The sequence below is a fragment of the Anolis sagrei genome, chromosome X (genome assembly GCF_037176765.1).
Source record: "Anolis sagrei isolate rAnoSag1 chromosome X, rAnoSag1.mat, whole genome shotgun sequence".
Classification (NCBI taxonomy): domain Eukaryota; kingdom Metazoa; phylum Chordata; class Lepidosauria; order Squamata; family Dactyloidae; genus Anolis; species Anolis sagrei.
Window position 1 is genome coordinate 25,795,331 of NC_090034.1, and position 14,563 is coordinate 25,809,893.

The window sequence follows — 14,563 nt, forward strand, 5'->3', positions numbered from 1 at the left end:
AAAGGTGAATGAAGGGGCTATTGATGGTGTTCGGACCTCGAAACCTTGTAAACAAAGGGGCCCTGTATACAAGGGGGATCAACAATCACCATAAATTGAGTTAATCAATCTTTCTTCCTAAGTTTGTTGACCCTTCCCGCCCTAGGCTGTCTGCTCTGAAAGCCAGTTGAGGAAGGGCCAAACCGGCGGCTCATGCCTCTTATCAGTAATCTTAGGTCACATTCCTTTTTGGGGCGAAGTTCAGAGGGGAAGGTGGGGAGAGGAGCCAGGGTACATTTCATATGACATCCCATTATATACATTTTATATGCTTCATATACTTCCTACATTCCATAATTGAATTCCCATCCCCATCCCAGCAAAGTTTATTAAAAGACAACAATAATAAATGTATTTCATTCTTGTTGGAATTATAGTTTCCTTGGTGAAGGCGCACGTAGGCTGAGGCTGTTTGTCCCTCCAGGCAAGCCCGGTCTGAGGTTCGTGTCCAAAAGTGTGGCAGGGAAACAGTCCAAGACAATAAGGCAGAAAGTCAATGAGTGAGGGCAAAAGAGTCCGAAGAGGATTTCCAAACTGTAGATGGTGGGGGCAATGTCCTTTGGGAAACTGTATCTCCCCGGTCGGGGCCCGGGATCCATGCCTGGCCCCCTCTCCGGGGCTCCTACGGGCGACCGCCGTGGGTCCCAGGTTGCTGCATTCAATTGGGAGCGAGCACTGCCGCGGAGGAGCAGAAAACCCAGTCAAATTGACAATCAGCTGTTTGCTGTCTAATGATAATACTTTAAACAAAACGATTATTCCCCGAGCGCAGGGGCCCAAAAATGAGGAAAGCAAGATAGCAGTTAGTCTTAGAATTAGTGGCAGAAAAATACAAAATTAGAACGGCGCCGATCTGCCATATTACTGTTTTAGTGGTTACTGGGGTCCAAAATGGCGGTTTCAGTATCCGCGAATTGGGCGGACACAGATCCTTGGTCCGGGGGGTGCCTGGAGGCACCTCCCCGCAGGCCCACGGCCCTCTGGAGCCTGGGGAAAGGGTTATTTTAATGTTGAATTTGTCCGAGGCAGGAAAGATACAAAAGTATCAAGCGGAAAGGTTAAATGTTGCAAGTTTCGAGTGCTTTATTAGGGGAATGTTACAATGTAGGCAGAAGGGAAAGCAAAGAAAGGCTGAGTGCAGTCTTATTATTGAGCTGCCTGCTGGAACACATTTTACCAGTTTCTTCCAAATGTGACAACCAGGAACTGCGGAACTCTCCGCTGCAGGGCAGGCCAATCGCTGGCGGGGGGGGGGGGGCGGCATCAGAGATTGAGCAGAAGAAGAAACAAGAAGTGAAGTTAGAGCCAGATACACATAGAAAGGAAGAGAGAACAGTTAAGCCATGTGCAGAAGTGAAGAAGAAACTGCAGGTGAAGTTAGAACAAGGTGCACATTCCAAGGAAAGAGAAGTCACACACAAGTCAGAGGCAGAGTCACCAAAGAGTAAGGGAAAAATGACAAAAACACCAGAAAGAAAGAGTGTGCAAGTTAAGAAGGAACCTGTGTCACCTGAAGAGTTAATAGTTGCAAAGCAAGTTAGTGCCATGAGTGAAAGAGATGCAGTGAAATACATGGAGTACCACAGTTCGGCACAGGGGGCGTTGAAAAAGTTGCAGTAGGGAAAGATTATACAGCATGGGATGACGGAGATTTCTAGTTTTCACAAGGGTCAACAATCGTGACAATATCACGATTGTGGAAAAGAAAAAAGTCTGGATTATTGATGTTGCCATACCGGGTGACAGTCGCATTGAGGAAAAACAACAGGAAAAACTCAGCCGCTATCAAGACCTCAAAATCGAACTGCAAAGGCTCTGGCGTGAACCAGTACAGGTGGTCCCAGTGGTTATTGCAGCACAGGGTGCCGTGCCAAAAGATCTCAGCCGGCATTTGGAAACAATAAACATTGACAAAATCACGATCTGTCAACTGCAAAAGGCCACCTTACTTGGATCTTCACGCATCATTCGAAAATATATCACACAGCCCTCGACGCTTGGGAAGTGTTCAACTTATGATTTTGTGATACAAAATCCAGCATATAGATCTTGTTTGCTGTGACATACTGTGCTTTTGTGTCAATAATAACAACAACAACAACAACAACAACTTTATTTGTATCCCATCCTGTCTATGCATAGTGACTCAGGATATATTCTACCATATACTCCACTCAGACTTTCCTCAGAGTGGTTCAGTCTTTATAAATAGCTTAAAGGAAAAAATGGATTTTGCTACCAAAATATGCTCTTGCTATTCACTTTGATTGCAATGCAGAAGTAATGTCTTATGTGCTGGCTTAATCTTAAAGAAGCACTCAAGATCCATTGGTTGATGAAGAACCCATTCCTCATGGAGAGGCAAACAGCAAGAACTGGTTGATTCACATAGATCAACACAGCTTTCGGCTTTTTAGAACTCTCTTTAGGCTGTGTTGGTGAGAACTGTTATGATGAAGGCCCACAATTCAATATGTACCAAAACACAGCTCCATAGGAGCTGCCTTGAACTTTACGTTCATAGGAGTAAGATATAAGAATGGATCGTTGGGATCTAAAATAAGACGGTGCAATTCATCCTCATTTCTTGTCCAGGTTTCCACAAAATTCCCCGTTCGACCAGCCCAGTCATCCATTTTTCTTTTCCACTCCACAAAGACACATGCTCAATATTGCATGTGTCTTTGTGAAGGTACCTCTTCAAGGCTTTTTGTTTAAAATTGTTTTTGTTTTTGTTTTGTTTTTTGAGTGGAGGTTCTGGAAACCTGCAGTCCTCATAGGCAAAGAGGCATTTGTTTATTTAATACTAGCTTGGGTACTCGGCATTGCCAGGGTTATTTGAAAAAGTCAATTTTTAAATGTACAAAATGCATAAGGCTGTGGGTGAACTACAACTCACATCATGCCAGGTTAACCCTGAGGAACTCCATAAGTACTTTATGTTATGTTGGCCAAATTTGCTCTCGATGCATCATCAGTGGGGTTCAGTGTGCTCTCTGGTTGTAGGTTAAAGTACAACTCCTACTATGGTGAGTCAGTCTCTTCAAATCCTTTCAGGAGGTTGAGTTAGCCATGGGGGTTCTGTGTGCCAAGTTAGGTCCAGGCGTATCATTGGCGAACGTCACAGTTTCTCTGGTTGTGGGTGAACTACAACTCAGAAAGGAAGGTCAGTCGTCGTCGTCGTCTCCGCCCCCCCCCCCCCCCCCCCGGGTAATCAAATTCTGGCATATCAGGTATGTGTGCCAAGTTTGTTCCAGATCCATCAGTATTTGGGTTCACAGTGCTCTCTGGATATAGGTGAACTACAGTTCCCTCAATTCAAGGTGAATTTTCCCCTGGTCATTGAGGCTCTGTGTGCCAAGTTTGGTCCAATTCCATCTTTGGTGGGGTTCAGAATGCTCATTGATTGCTGATGAACTATAAATCCCAGTACCTACAACTCCAAAATTTCCAGGCCAATACCCCTCAGAACCCACCAGTATTCAAATTTGGGCATATTGGGTATGCATGACAAGTTTGGTCCAGATCCACCATTGTTTGGGTTCATAGTGCTCTCTGGATGTAGGTGAGCTATAACTCATATAAATCCCTACAAAGACCTCCAGTAGTTTTTGTTGGTCATGAGGGTTCTGTATGCCAAGTTAGTTCCAGGTCCATTGTTGGTGGAGTTCAGAGTGCTTTTAGATTGCAGGTGCACTATACATCCCAGTACCTACAACTCCTATAAATCATGGTGAATTCTCCTCAAACCTCTCTAGTATGTTCAGTTGCTGATCAATTCCTCTGCTTGCTGTGTACCATAGAAAAGAGTAGGAAAGGCTTAAGGAGAGGCAGTGGACAGAGTCATGCAAATTCCACACCAATGGAGAGAGTAAGAAACATTGGGATGTCTGTGGTGGAGGAAACACATAAAATCTAAGATGAAATTGTCCCCATACGAAAGCCTTCACTTGGGTGGTGGTCAGCATGGTGTTTGTGAAGGACATTGGCTAGGCTCTTGTACATGTTCATGGCACTCGCTATAACCTGCAATGTCATTGGAGGGCCATTGGTGTCTCCTAAGCAGTGGGAGCTATAGCTATTTGTGAAGGCAGGAGCTTGTCTGTGTAAGTGGACATCCCAGCCACACACATATACATCTTTTCACATTTATTATGTGTATAGATTTTGCTTTCCTCCCAGTACAGAACCCAAGGCTGTCAGCACTCAATACTAGAATTTCTCAATTTGGAATTAGATGGGCTAATTGTGATTCAGTATGTTTTTCCCCATCCCTTTAGCATTGGGACCAATCACCATGATATGCTTTAAAAAAAGGGATAGAAATGACAGCAAGTACGCATCTTTATAAAAAAAATAAACCAGATACAGTACAATCCTGAAGCTTTTTAGCTCCAAATGTTGCTCTTGAGTAGCGGTTACCAATGATCACAAGCACAGAGTAGAACTCGCAGGCTTTCTTACACTAACTCCATTAATCCCCTCAATCCAAACAGCCTGTTCTTGGAAGCTGTAATCCCAGGAACAGATTTGCTTTACTGTCTGTGTTATAAATATAAAGAGAATAAGTTAATACATTTCTTTTTACATGTATAAAGATCACTACTAAAAGTGTCTTCCTATAGGAATCCTCTCCCCTCGGGACTAGTGTCTGACCTACTTTGTAGAGCAGAGTGCTCCATTTGAACTTAAATGGATACCTAACACCCAAATGTTGGAGTAGATTTTAAGATGTATTAAATAGACCTTCTTTTAGAAATACAGATAAAAAACACATGTGTGCATGTATGTGGACATGAAAGGTTTCTGGTCCATATCCTCAGTTGTTTCAACAGTCTCATCCACTCTTGTGAATCTATCTCACCTGGCATATTCTTTTTTGGAATTATTACCATCTGGGAGATGGTACAGGGTGACAAAGGCAGGGACAACCAGGCTGAGAGACAGCTTTTATCCTGGAGTTGTGGTTATGTTGAACTCCATGGTTTCGCATTAATATGGCATTGAGGGCAGTGTGGTAGCTGACACATCCCAAGCCACATATTTATGCCCTCTGAAGCCCACCCACTATTGTATTTCCATGCTTTTTGGTGTCATTTTGGTGTTAATCTCCGTTCTGTGTATTTTATAGAAATACATGTTAATATATGTATTTATAGAATTTTTACAATGTTTTTATGTGTTTTACTTACGTTGTAACCCACCCTGAGCCACAAGGAAGGTCAGGTAAGAATAATAATAATAATCATCATCATCATCATCATCATCATCATCATCATCTTCATTATTTTCTGTTGGAAATAGCAACCTTCTTCAAGCTTCTATTAGTTATTTGTTATGTATATAATTCAGATTGTTTACTATATTGTATATGTGTGTATTGGTAGGCAATTTTACCTTAACTGTTGTGAGAGGGGCTGCAGACTGTATGATCAGAACTGGGCTTGTTCAGGACTCAGATTCCATTTTAGAACAGTTTTGATTAGAGACTTCAGTAGGAATTGATGTTTGCTTTCAGGCGCCAATAGGAACAGTATGCTTAGAGACTCCATTGGACTTTCAGACTAGACAGAGAGAGACTCTATTAGACTCTGAACAGAAAGATGCTTTGGCCTGGTGATTCTAAGAAAGATGCCCTGTGTTGCCTACACGTAGAAACTACGGTACTTCAAATCCTCTTTGTAACTAGATTGATAAGCAAATTCCCAAATGCTGAATACATGAAGTTTGTGAGTAAACCAACTATGTTCCTTTTGAAGAAGTCTACTTATTTTGCCTCTTGAGAGCATGATTTAAAACCAAATCTATTTTAAGGGAGAGTTGATGTTTTTGGGGAACTAAAAAGAATGCTTCTGAAACACTGCTGAATATATATATATGTTTGTGCATTGACATATCTTTGTCCCTAACAATTCAGAGACATGCCTAGGATATCAATTTAACAGCTGAGAAACCTAATTGCCTTGCATTAATGGCATTTTCCCAAAAGGTTATGACTCTTAACAGGTCATGCTTTTTATCAAGAGGTTATGGCATAATTTTTCAAAAGGTTGTGGCTTCTGACAAGGTCATGCCTTTCCAAAGATCATAATATCTTGAAAAGGTTATGGAGCTTTCCATTTTTCAAAAAATTTCACCCAGAGGCTCCTTCCCAGTGCATAGAAACAACTGAAAATGCCCTCAGACCTCCATCCCCCTGAAAATGCTTATTTCTTCAGGTGTAAATGGGCAAAAAATATAACTAGAAATGCCATCACTTGCTATTTTCTCTGATATACTAAGAAAGGGGATATTTATCCATTGTGAATGAAGAGCGTATCGGGTAGAAATTGGCTCCCAGCTTCTGTGCAGTTGCCCAACTCAATTTTACAAGGTCTAATCTGAGGGTGGGTGAGGGTGGATCTTATCGTTGCCATCTGAATTTCTTCTCCAGGGGCTTGCCTAAACAAACCAAAGAATCCTAGACCTGCCCTGAAAGGAAGGCTGGCAATCTTCATTATGCACAGCTATGCCTGGTGACTATGTCAAGGTTTTTGCCCCACTCTTGTCTGCTTGAGGCAAGTGTGAATGTTGCAATTGGCCACTTTGATTAGCATTGAATGGCCTTACAGCTTCAAAGCCTGGCTGCTTGCTGCTTGGGGATCCTTTATTGGAAGGTGTTAGCTGGCCCTGATTGATTCTTGTCTGGAATCCCCCTGTTTTTTAAGTGTTGCTCTTTATTTGCTGTCCTGATTTTAGGGTTTTTTAATACTGGTAGCCAGATTGTTTAACTGTATCACAAGCATTGCATCAAACCTGGTCCTTACTTTACAAGGTTATGTGAGGACAAAAGGAGGTGGTGGCACCATGGAAAGTCCTCTGGAAGCACAAAGCTGTAAGAAGTGATTTAGCCTGACTCCCTGGTCAGGGCAGGGTCTGGCAGACAAGATACAACAATGACAGCATCCTTGTTTAGCTTCTACTTAGACACCTTCCGTAAAATAGAGCCCGCTGCCTCCACGTTCCACTTTCCAACAGCTCTTTGAAGGAAGGGTAAATGAAAACAGTTTCCATGCTATTCTTGTGCAGTTTGTTTCTTATTTATGTCATCTTCTGTCTTTCAGAGAAAAAGAACAAGATTTATTGCCCTTGATTTCCTTACTGAATGGCTATACAAGTGAGTTTGGATTCAGAGATTCAAAATGCAAGATAGTTCTTTGGTTGCTGTAAGCGCAATGAAAACTGATGTGTCTGACCTTTATTTTCACATGTATCTTTTAAAATATGATGGCGGCACTTTTCAGCCACAACGCGAAGAGGACAGATGACCCCTTTGTGGAGTTCTTCGAGATCCCTTTTGTGAAGGATTGGCTGAAAGACCAGTAAGTCAATTAAATCAATCTAGTGAATGGATTTCACAACAAGATATATAGGTTTGATAATATACAAGGGTAACACTTAGAAACAGATCATATGTCTGTATAAATACAAATAGTTTTATTGCAATGGTGCATTTAATTCAACATTTGCAAATTATATACAGATACAACTGTACATTTAATTAGATGTCTTTTCACATCCAGTGCTCATTTTCTCTCACCCCCTTTTAAATATTTTGCCAAATTCGAAGTGCAGGACCAGTGAGGGTTGTTTAAAAGAGACATCTATTATCCTAAATGTCAGTGAAAAGCAGTTAAATGGTTCCCTTTCAATTATCCATTTGTAACAAAGACTCTCTGACATGCATGCAACCACCTTGTTCTGAGGCACTTTGTCCTAGATTAATTTGCATGGAAACTGGAACAAAGAATGCAAAATTGTTTATTATTCCAAAGAATAAGAAATATTAAAATTGCCTGGTTGTTCGAACAGGCATTCGATTAGGCAGTGTAATTGATTACAAGGAACATGGAATAACGGATGATGAGATTGGATTCTGATTCTATTGATGAGACATGAATGATTTGTTATATTGATGTTTAATTGTTGTTATGCTTTTGTTTTTAAATGTTTCAATTGTTTTGTAATGTGTGCATTGAAATTGCTGTTGTTAACCGCTTTGAGTCGCCTAAGGGCTGAGAGAAGCGGTATATAAATGAAGTAAATAAATAAATAAATGTCCAGGATGGGAGAAAGAACTCTTGTCTGCTTGAGGCAAATGTGAATGTTGCAATTGGCCACCTTGATTAGCATTTAATGGCCTTGCAACTTCAAAGACTGGCTTCTTTCTACCTGGGGGGGTCCTTTGTTGGGAAGTATTAGCTGTCCCTGATTGTTTCCTGTCTGGAATTCCCTGAGTGTTGCAAAAGTACCTTCATAAGTGGGCACTTCTGTATTTGGCCATTCTTGCGTTCATGAGGCTAGGTGGTTGATTGGCCTTCTTCTCTTGACCTAAAGGTTTACCTCTTCTTTCCCCCAAGGTCCTCTGAACTCGTATATCTGTCCAAAGGTGCTATAGTGTTGTTCCTTGGCAGTGTTTGTCTGCCAAGGAACAACACTAGCTCTAGCTTATCTTCCTGTGAGGAGTCATCCTTGTACTCTTGCCTATCCCTGCCCACTCACCACTTTCCTTCGAAGCAGAACTTCTTAAAAGAACTCCCAGGGTACTGAAATACCAGAGCTACAGCAACAACGTGCCACATACAATTACAAACCTCTTTTCAGGGCCTGCCCTCGTCTAATGGAAGTTGTTATGACTAAGGAGATGTCAGACTGGGACTTGGGGCAGCTCTTAAGAAGAGCTACAAAACAGGAACAATGAAATGAAGCTGGAAGTCAAAAGCTGAAGAGGAAGCCAGAGATCAGGACTGAGAAGCAACCCTCAGATTAGGACTGGCGGACAGCCAAAAGTGGCACGGAGATGCTCAGATGATTGTTGTCCCCAGCATTATTTCACTATAGTCCTTTCTATTTAGAAGGATCTAGTATCCAACTTGGTTGAATAGAATCAGTCCAGAACACAAGTTTACTCTTACTGCAGTTCACAGCTCTATGACTCAACACATGGAAAAGCTACATAAAGATTTCTAGTTTGAGCCCTAGTAGATCCAGAGGGAGCCACTTTGTGTCAGTGATTTCACTATGTGAAGCACCCACCTTTCATACGGCTATGGGTTAAGCACCTGTTTACATTGGTGATGTCATGTCCAAATTGTACTGTGACAAGATTCTGAATTGATTCCCACATTGCCATTGTATACAGGGGGTATACTTTAAGTCATTTTTCCCAGTGTCCTGCAATCTACCCATCTGTGGCGTAGCAATGTGCGTGTCCCATTATGTGTACACAATTTCCTCACAGGTTATCAAGGAGATGAGATCGTATGTACAACAGAGACTGGTACATCCTTAATACAATGGAAGTGAGAGCTGGACCGCAAGGAAGGCTGAGCAAAGGAAGATAGATGCTTTTGAATTGTGGTGTTGGAGGAAAATTCTGAGAGTGCCTTGGACCACAAAAAGATCCAACCAGTCCATACTTCAGGAAATAAAGCTCGACTGCTCATTGGAGGGAAGGATGTTAGAGGCAAATATGGCCACATCATGAGAAGGATATTAGAGGCAAATATGGCCACATCATGAGGAGGCAGGAAAGCTTAGAGAAGACAATGATGCTGGGGGAAATGGAAGGAAAAAGGAAGAGGGCCCGACCAAAGGCAAGATGGATGGATGGCATCCTTGAAGTGACTGGCTTGACTCTGAAGGAGCTGGGGATGATGACGGCCGACAGGGAGCTCTAGCATGGGCTGGTCCATGAGGTCACGAAGAGTCGGAAGTGACTAAACGAATAAACAACAACAATGCAATGGCACAGTACATAGAATACAGTTGGAAAGGGGTTCAATGTATGTGTTTTTTGAGGACAATAGCAGGTAACCACAAAGCTCTCGAAATATTGGTTCAGTGAAGGAATGTTGCATAATGTTCAGCTACATTACATTCAGGTTCACCTACAGCCTTTCCTGAGAATTAAAGGAAATGGCTCACATTTTTGTATTTGTGTGGCTTCATGTGCCATCTTCCCACTGCCAGCTGGTACAGGGGCATTTGCTAGGGTTATCAGAGCCCTTTGGCTTGCCTGTATTATGAAGTACCTTGAAGTTTATTTATTTATTTGTTATTTATTTGATGCATTTATTAACCGCCATTCTCAGCCCTTTCTCTTTGGGAACATTTAATTCCCCACTCTAGCTATCTAAATTTATAAAGTATTTGGCACCTATATCAGTCTCTCCATCTATTAAATATAACAATCGGTCTTGGGTTTTAGTGAGACTGTTGGGTATTTTAATTATACTTGTTTTATTTGTTTGTATTTAGTGCCCTGAGTGCTTTGTTTGGGGACAGAAAGGCGAGGTTCAAAATGAATTCTTAGGGGAAAAACAGCTTCCGTTTGTCTTTCCATCCTTCCATGGGTCCATCTATCTTATGAGAGCTGGTGCTGATTGCTTTGTTCTGGTGACACATTTCAGAATGAAAGGGGGATTTCTGCAGGCAGACAAGTATGCTGAGAGCACCCAGAACAATGTCCCTCCTCCCCCTCCTTCTCCTTTTCATATTCTAATTTGCCAAAGTCTGCTGGTCTCAGCTGCCTTTACAGTTGACATCACTGTCATTTCTCAGCTGGGCTATAGGGCTAATGTGGCACGGATGACTGGCTTCTTTCTCTCTTGTTCTCTCTTGCCACAAAATGCGGTGCTTCTACAGGCTTTGCAAAATTTAACCGGTCGGCTCCATCCTCACATTGTGCACTAAGTGTTTGTTCTCAGCTGTCCGCTTTCCCCAACTATGTGGCTCTCTTCTGACTAGAACCTGAGGACAAGGATGGCTACACACTGTGAAAACAAAATTATTCAGTCATTTGCATGAGGAATCTTTCTATCCAGTTCTGAAAGAAGACCTGTGCATGCATGAATGTCTTGTGTTTCTGGTTCTTAGGGGAACCAAGGGCCAGTCCTTCCATCAGGCAGAGTGAGGCAAATAGAGAGTCCCCTCACTAACTGCATCTGTGCATGGTTTGGTAACTGCACAGTGGCAGATAGGAAGATGCTCCAAAGGGTCACCACTTCTGCCCAGAGAATCATTGGTTGCCCTCTTTCTCCCCTCTTTGGATGAACTTTATAATTCCCTCTGCCTTAAGAAAGCTGGGAGCATTCTTGGAGATCCATCTCACTCAGCATTTTTTTAAAATTATTACCATTTGGCAGACGGTACAGGGTGACAAAGTCAAGGACAAACAGATTAGGAGATAGCTTTTATCTGAGAGCTGTTACTATATTGAACTCCATGGTTTTGCATTGATGTGACATTGGGTGCCATTGTACAATGTATAATAACAAAAATATATATTCTGGTTGCAAATGCCAAGGGACTCTTCCCATGACCTCTCTGGCCCTCCTCCCTCTTGGAGAGTTTTGATGTTCCTTGTAACCTGGCCCACAGCCCCTAAATCAGCCAGTCTTTCTCATTAAGCTCCAACTGCAGTTCCAGTTGGAGATGGAATAGGAAAAGGCATACTTCTTTTGTCTTCAGTCAATAGATGTTTTGCAGTAATAATGGATGCTAAGTACTTTACACTCCAGCAAAGGATCACCGCCTTGTCGGGGCGCTGGAGCTTGAGCACCTCAATGATGTCATGAGCGAAACCGTGAAGGGACACCCAAGACGGGACGGTTGTGGCAGAGAGGTCAGACCAAGTGTGATCCCTGGGGAAGGCAATGGCAAACCACTCCAGTATCCTTGCCAAGAAAACTAAATGGACCAGTACAACCAGAGATATGTCGGTATGCCATTGGAAGATGGGACTCCCAGGTCGGAAGATGGCCAAAATGCTACTGGGGAGGAGCAGAGGATAAGTTCAACTAGCCCCAGATGTGATGACGCAGCTAGCTCAAAGCCGAAAGGAAGGCTAGCGGCCGACGGTACTGGAGGTGAACGACGAATCCGATGCTCTAAAGATCAACACACCATAGGAACCTGGAATGTAAGATCTATGAGCCAGGGCAAATTGAATGTTGTTATTGGTGAGATGTCAAGACTAAAGATAGACATTCTGGGGGTCAGCGAACTGAAATGGACTGGAATGGGCCACTTCACATCAGAAGACCACCAGATCTACTACTGCGGACAAGAGGAACATCGAAGAAATGGAGTAGCCTTCATAATTAATAAGAAATTCGCTAAAGCGGTGCTTGGATACAACCCAAAAAATGACAGAATGATCTCAATTCGAGTGCAAGGAAAGCCTTTCAACATTACAGTGATCCAAATATACGCCCCAACCACAACTGCTGAAGAAGCAGAAGTAGATCAGTTCTATGAGGATCTGCAGGACCTACTGGATAATACACCAAAAAGAGACATTATTTTCATTACAGGAGACTGGAATGCCAAGGTGGGAAGTCAAATGACAACAGGGATCACAGGCAAGCATGGTCTGGGAGAACAAAATGAAGCGGGACGCAGGCTGATAGAATTTTGCCAGGAAAACTCGCTGTGTATAACGAATACTCTCTTCCAACAACCTAAAAGACGGCTTTACACATGGACCTCACCAGACGGTCAACACCGAAATCAGATTGACTACATCCTTTGCAGCCAAAGGTGGCGGACATCCATCCAGTCGGTGAAAACAAGACCTGGGGCTGACTGTAGCTCAGATCACGAACTTCTTATTGCCCAATTTAGAATAAAACTAAAGAGATCAGGGAAAATACACAGACCAGTTAGATATGATCTCACTAACATTCCTAGCAAATATACAGTGGAAGTGAAGAACAGATTTGAAGGACTAGATTTAGTAAACAGAGTCCCAGAAGAACTATGGACAGAAGTCCGAGACATTGTTCAGGAGGCGGCAACAAAGTACGTCCCAAAGAAAAAGAAAACCAAGAAGGCAAAATGGTTGTCTGCTGAGACACTGGAAGTAGCCCAAGAAAGGAGGAAAGCAAAAGGAAACAGGGATAAGGGGAGATATGCCCAGTTAAATGCGCAATTCCAGAGGTTAGCCAGAAGAGATAAGGAACTATTTTTAAATAAGCAATGCATGGAAGTGGAAGAAGACAACAGAATAGGAAGGACAAGAGACCTCTTCCAGAAAATTAGAAACATTGGAGGTAAATTTCAGGCAAAAATTGGTATGATAAGAAACAAAGATGGCAGGGACCTAACAGAAGCTGAAGAGATCAAGAGAAGGTGGCGAGACTATACAGAAGATCTGTATAGGAAGGATAATAATATCGAGGATAGTTTTGACGGTGTGGTGAATGAATTAGAACCAGACATCCTGAGGAGTGAGGTTGAATGGGCCTTAAGAAGCATTGTTAACAACAAGGCAGCAGGAGACGACGGGATCCCAGCTGAACTGTTTAAAATCTTAAAAGATGATGCTGTCAAGGTGATGCATGCCATTTGCCAGCAAATATGGAAAACACAAGAATGGCCATCAGACTGGAAAAAATCAACTTTTATCCCCATACCAAAAAAGGGAAATGCGAAAGACTGCTCCAACTTCCGTACAGTGGCCCTTATTTCTCATGCCAGTAAGGTAATGCTCAAGATCCTGCAAGGAAGACTCCAGCAATACATGGAGCGAGAGTTGCCAGATGTTCAAGCTGGGTTTAGAAAAGGTAGAGGAACGAGAGACCAAATTGCCAATATCCGCTGGATAATGGAGAAAGGCAGGGAGTTTCAGAAAAACATCTACTTCTGCTTCATTGACTATTCTAAAGCCTTTGACTGTGTGGATCATCATAAATTGTGGCAAGTTCTTAGTGGGATGGGCATCCCAAGCCACCTTGTCTCTCTCCTGAGGAATCTGTACAAGGACCAAGTAGCAACAGTAAGAACTGACCACGGAACAACAGACTGGTTCAAGATTGGGAAAGGCGTACGGCAAGGCTGCATCCTCTCACCCAACCTTTTTAACTTGTATGCAGAACACATCATGCGATGTGCGGGGCTAGATGAATGCAAAGCTGGGGTGAAAATTGCTGGAAGAAACATTAACAACCTCAGATATGCAGATGACACCACTCTGATGGCCGAAAGCGAGGAGGAGTTGAGGAGCCTTTTAATCAAGGTGAAAGAAGAAAGCGCAAAAGCCGGGTTGCAGCTAAACGTCAAAAAAACCAAGATTATGGCAACAAGAATGATTGACAACTGGAAAATAGAGGGAGAAACCGTGGAGGCCGTGACAGACTTTGTATTTCTAGGTGCAAAGATTACTGCAGATGCAGACTGTGGCCAGGAAATCAGAAGACGCTTACTTCTTGGGAGGAGAGCAATGTCCAGTCTCGATAAAATAGTAAAGAGTAGAGACATCAGACTGGCAACAAAGATCCGCCTAGTCAAAGCCATGGTCTTCCCTGTAGTAACCTACGGATGTGAGAGCTGGACCTTAGGGAAGGCTGAGCGAAGGAAGATCGATGCTTTTGAGCTGTGGTGTTGGAGGAAAGTTCTGAGAGTGCCTTGGACTGCAAGAAGATCCAACCAGTCCATCCTCCAGGAAATAAAGCCTGACTGCTCACTGGAGGGAAAGATACTA

At 42.7% G+C, this 14,563-nt stretch overlaps 2 protein-coding genes across 2 annotated transcripts in view; one reads left to right on the forward strand and one right to left on the reverse strand.

Moving 5' to 3' along the window:
* KNOP1 (lysine rich nucleolar protein 1) overlaps positions 1 to 14,563 on the reverse strand; it is a 268,616-nt gene that overhangs the window by 35,051 nt on the left and 219,002 nt on the right. The gene's annotated exons all lie outside the window — the stretch shown is intronic.
* The window catches only part of IQCK (IQ motif containing K), a 62,285-nt gene that overhangs the window by 16,036 nt on the left and 31,686 nt on the right, over positions 1 to 14,563 (forward strand). The window contains exons 5-6 of the mRNA XM_060786291.2: positions 7,143 to 7,195; positions 7,323 to 7,400. Of these exons, the coding sequence (XP_060642274.2) occupies positions 7,143 to 7,195; positions 7,323 to 7,400 (131 nt within the window). The remainder of the gene's footprint in view (positions 1 to 7,142; positions 7,196 to 7,322; positions 7,401 to 14,563) is intronic.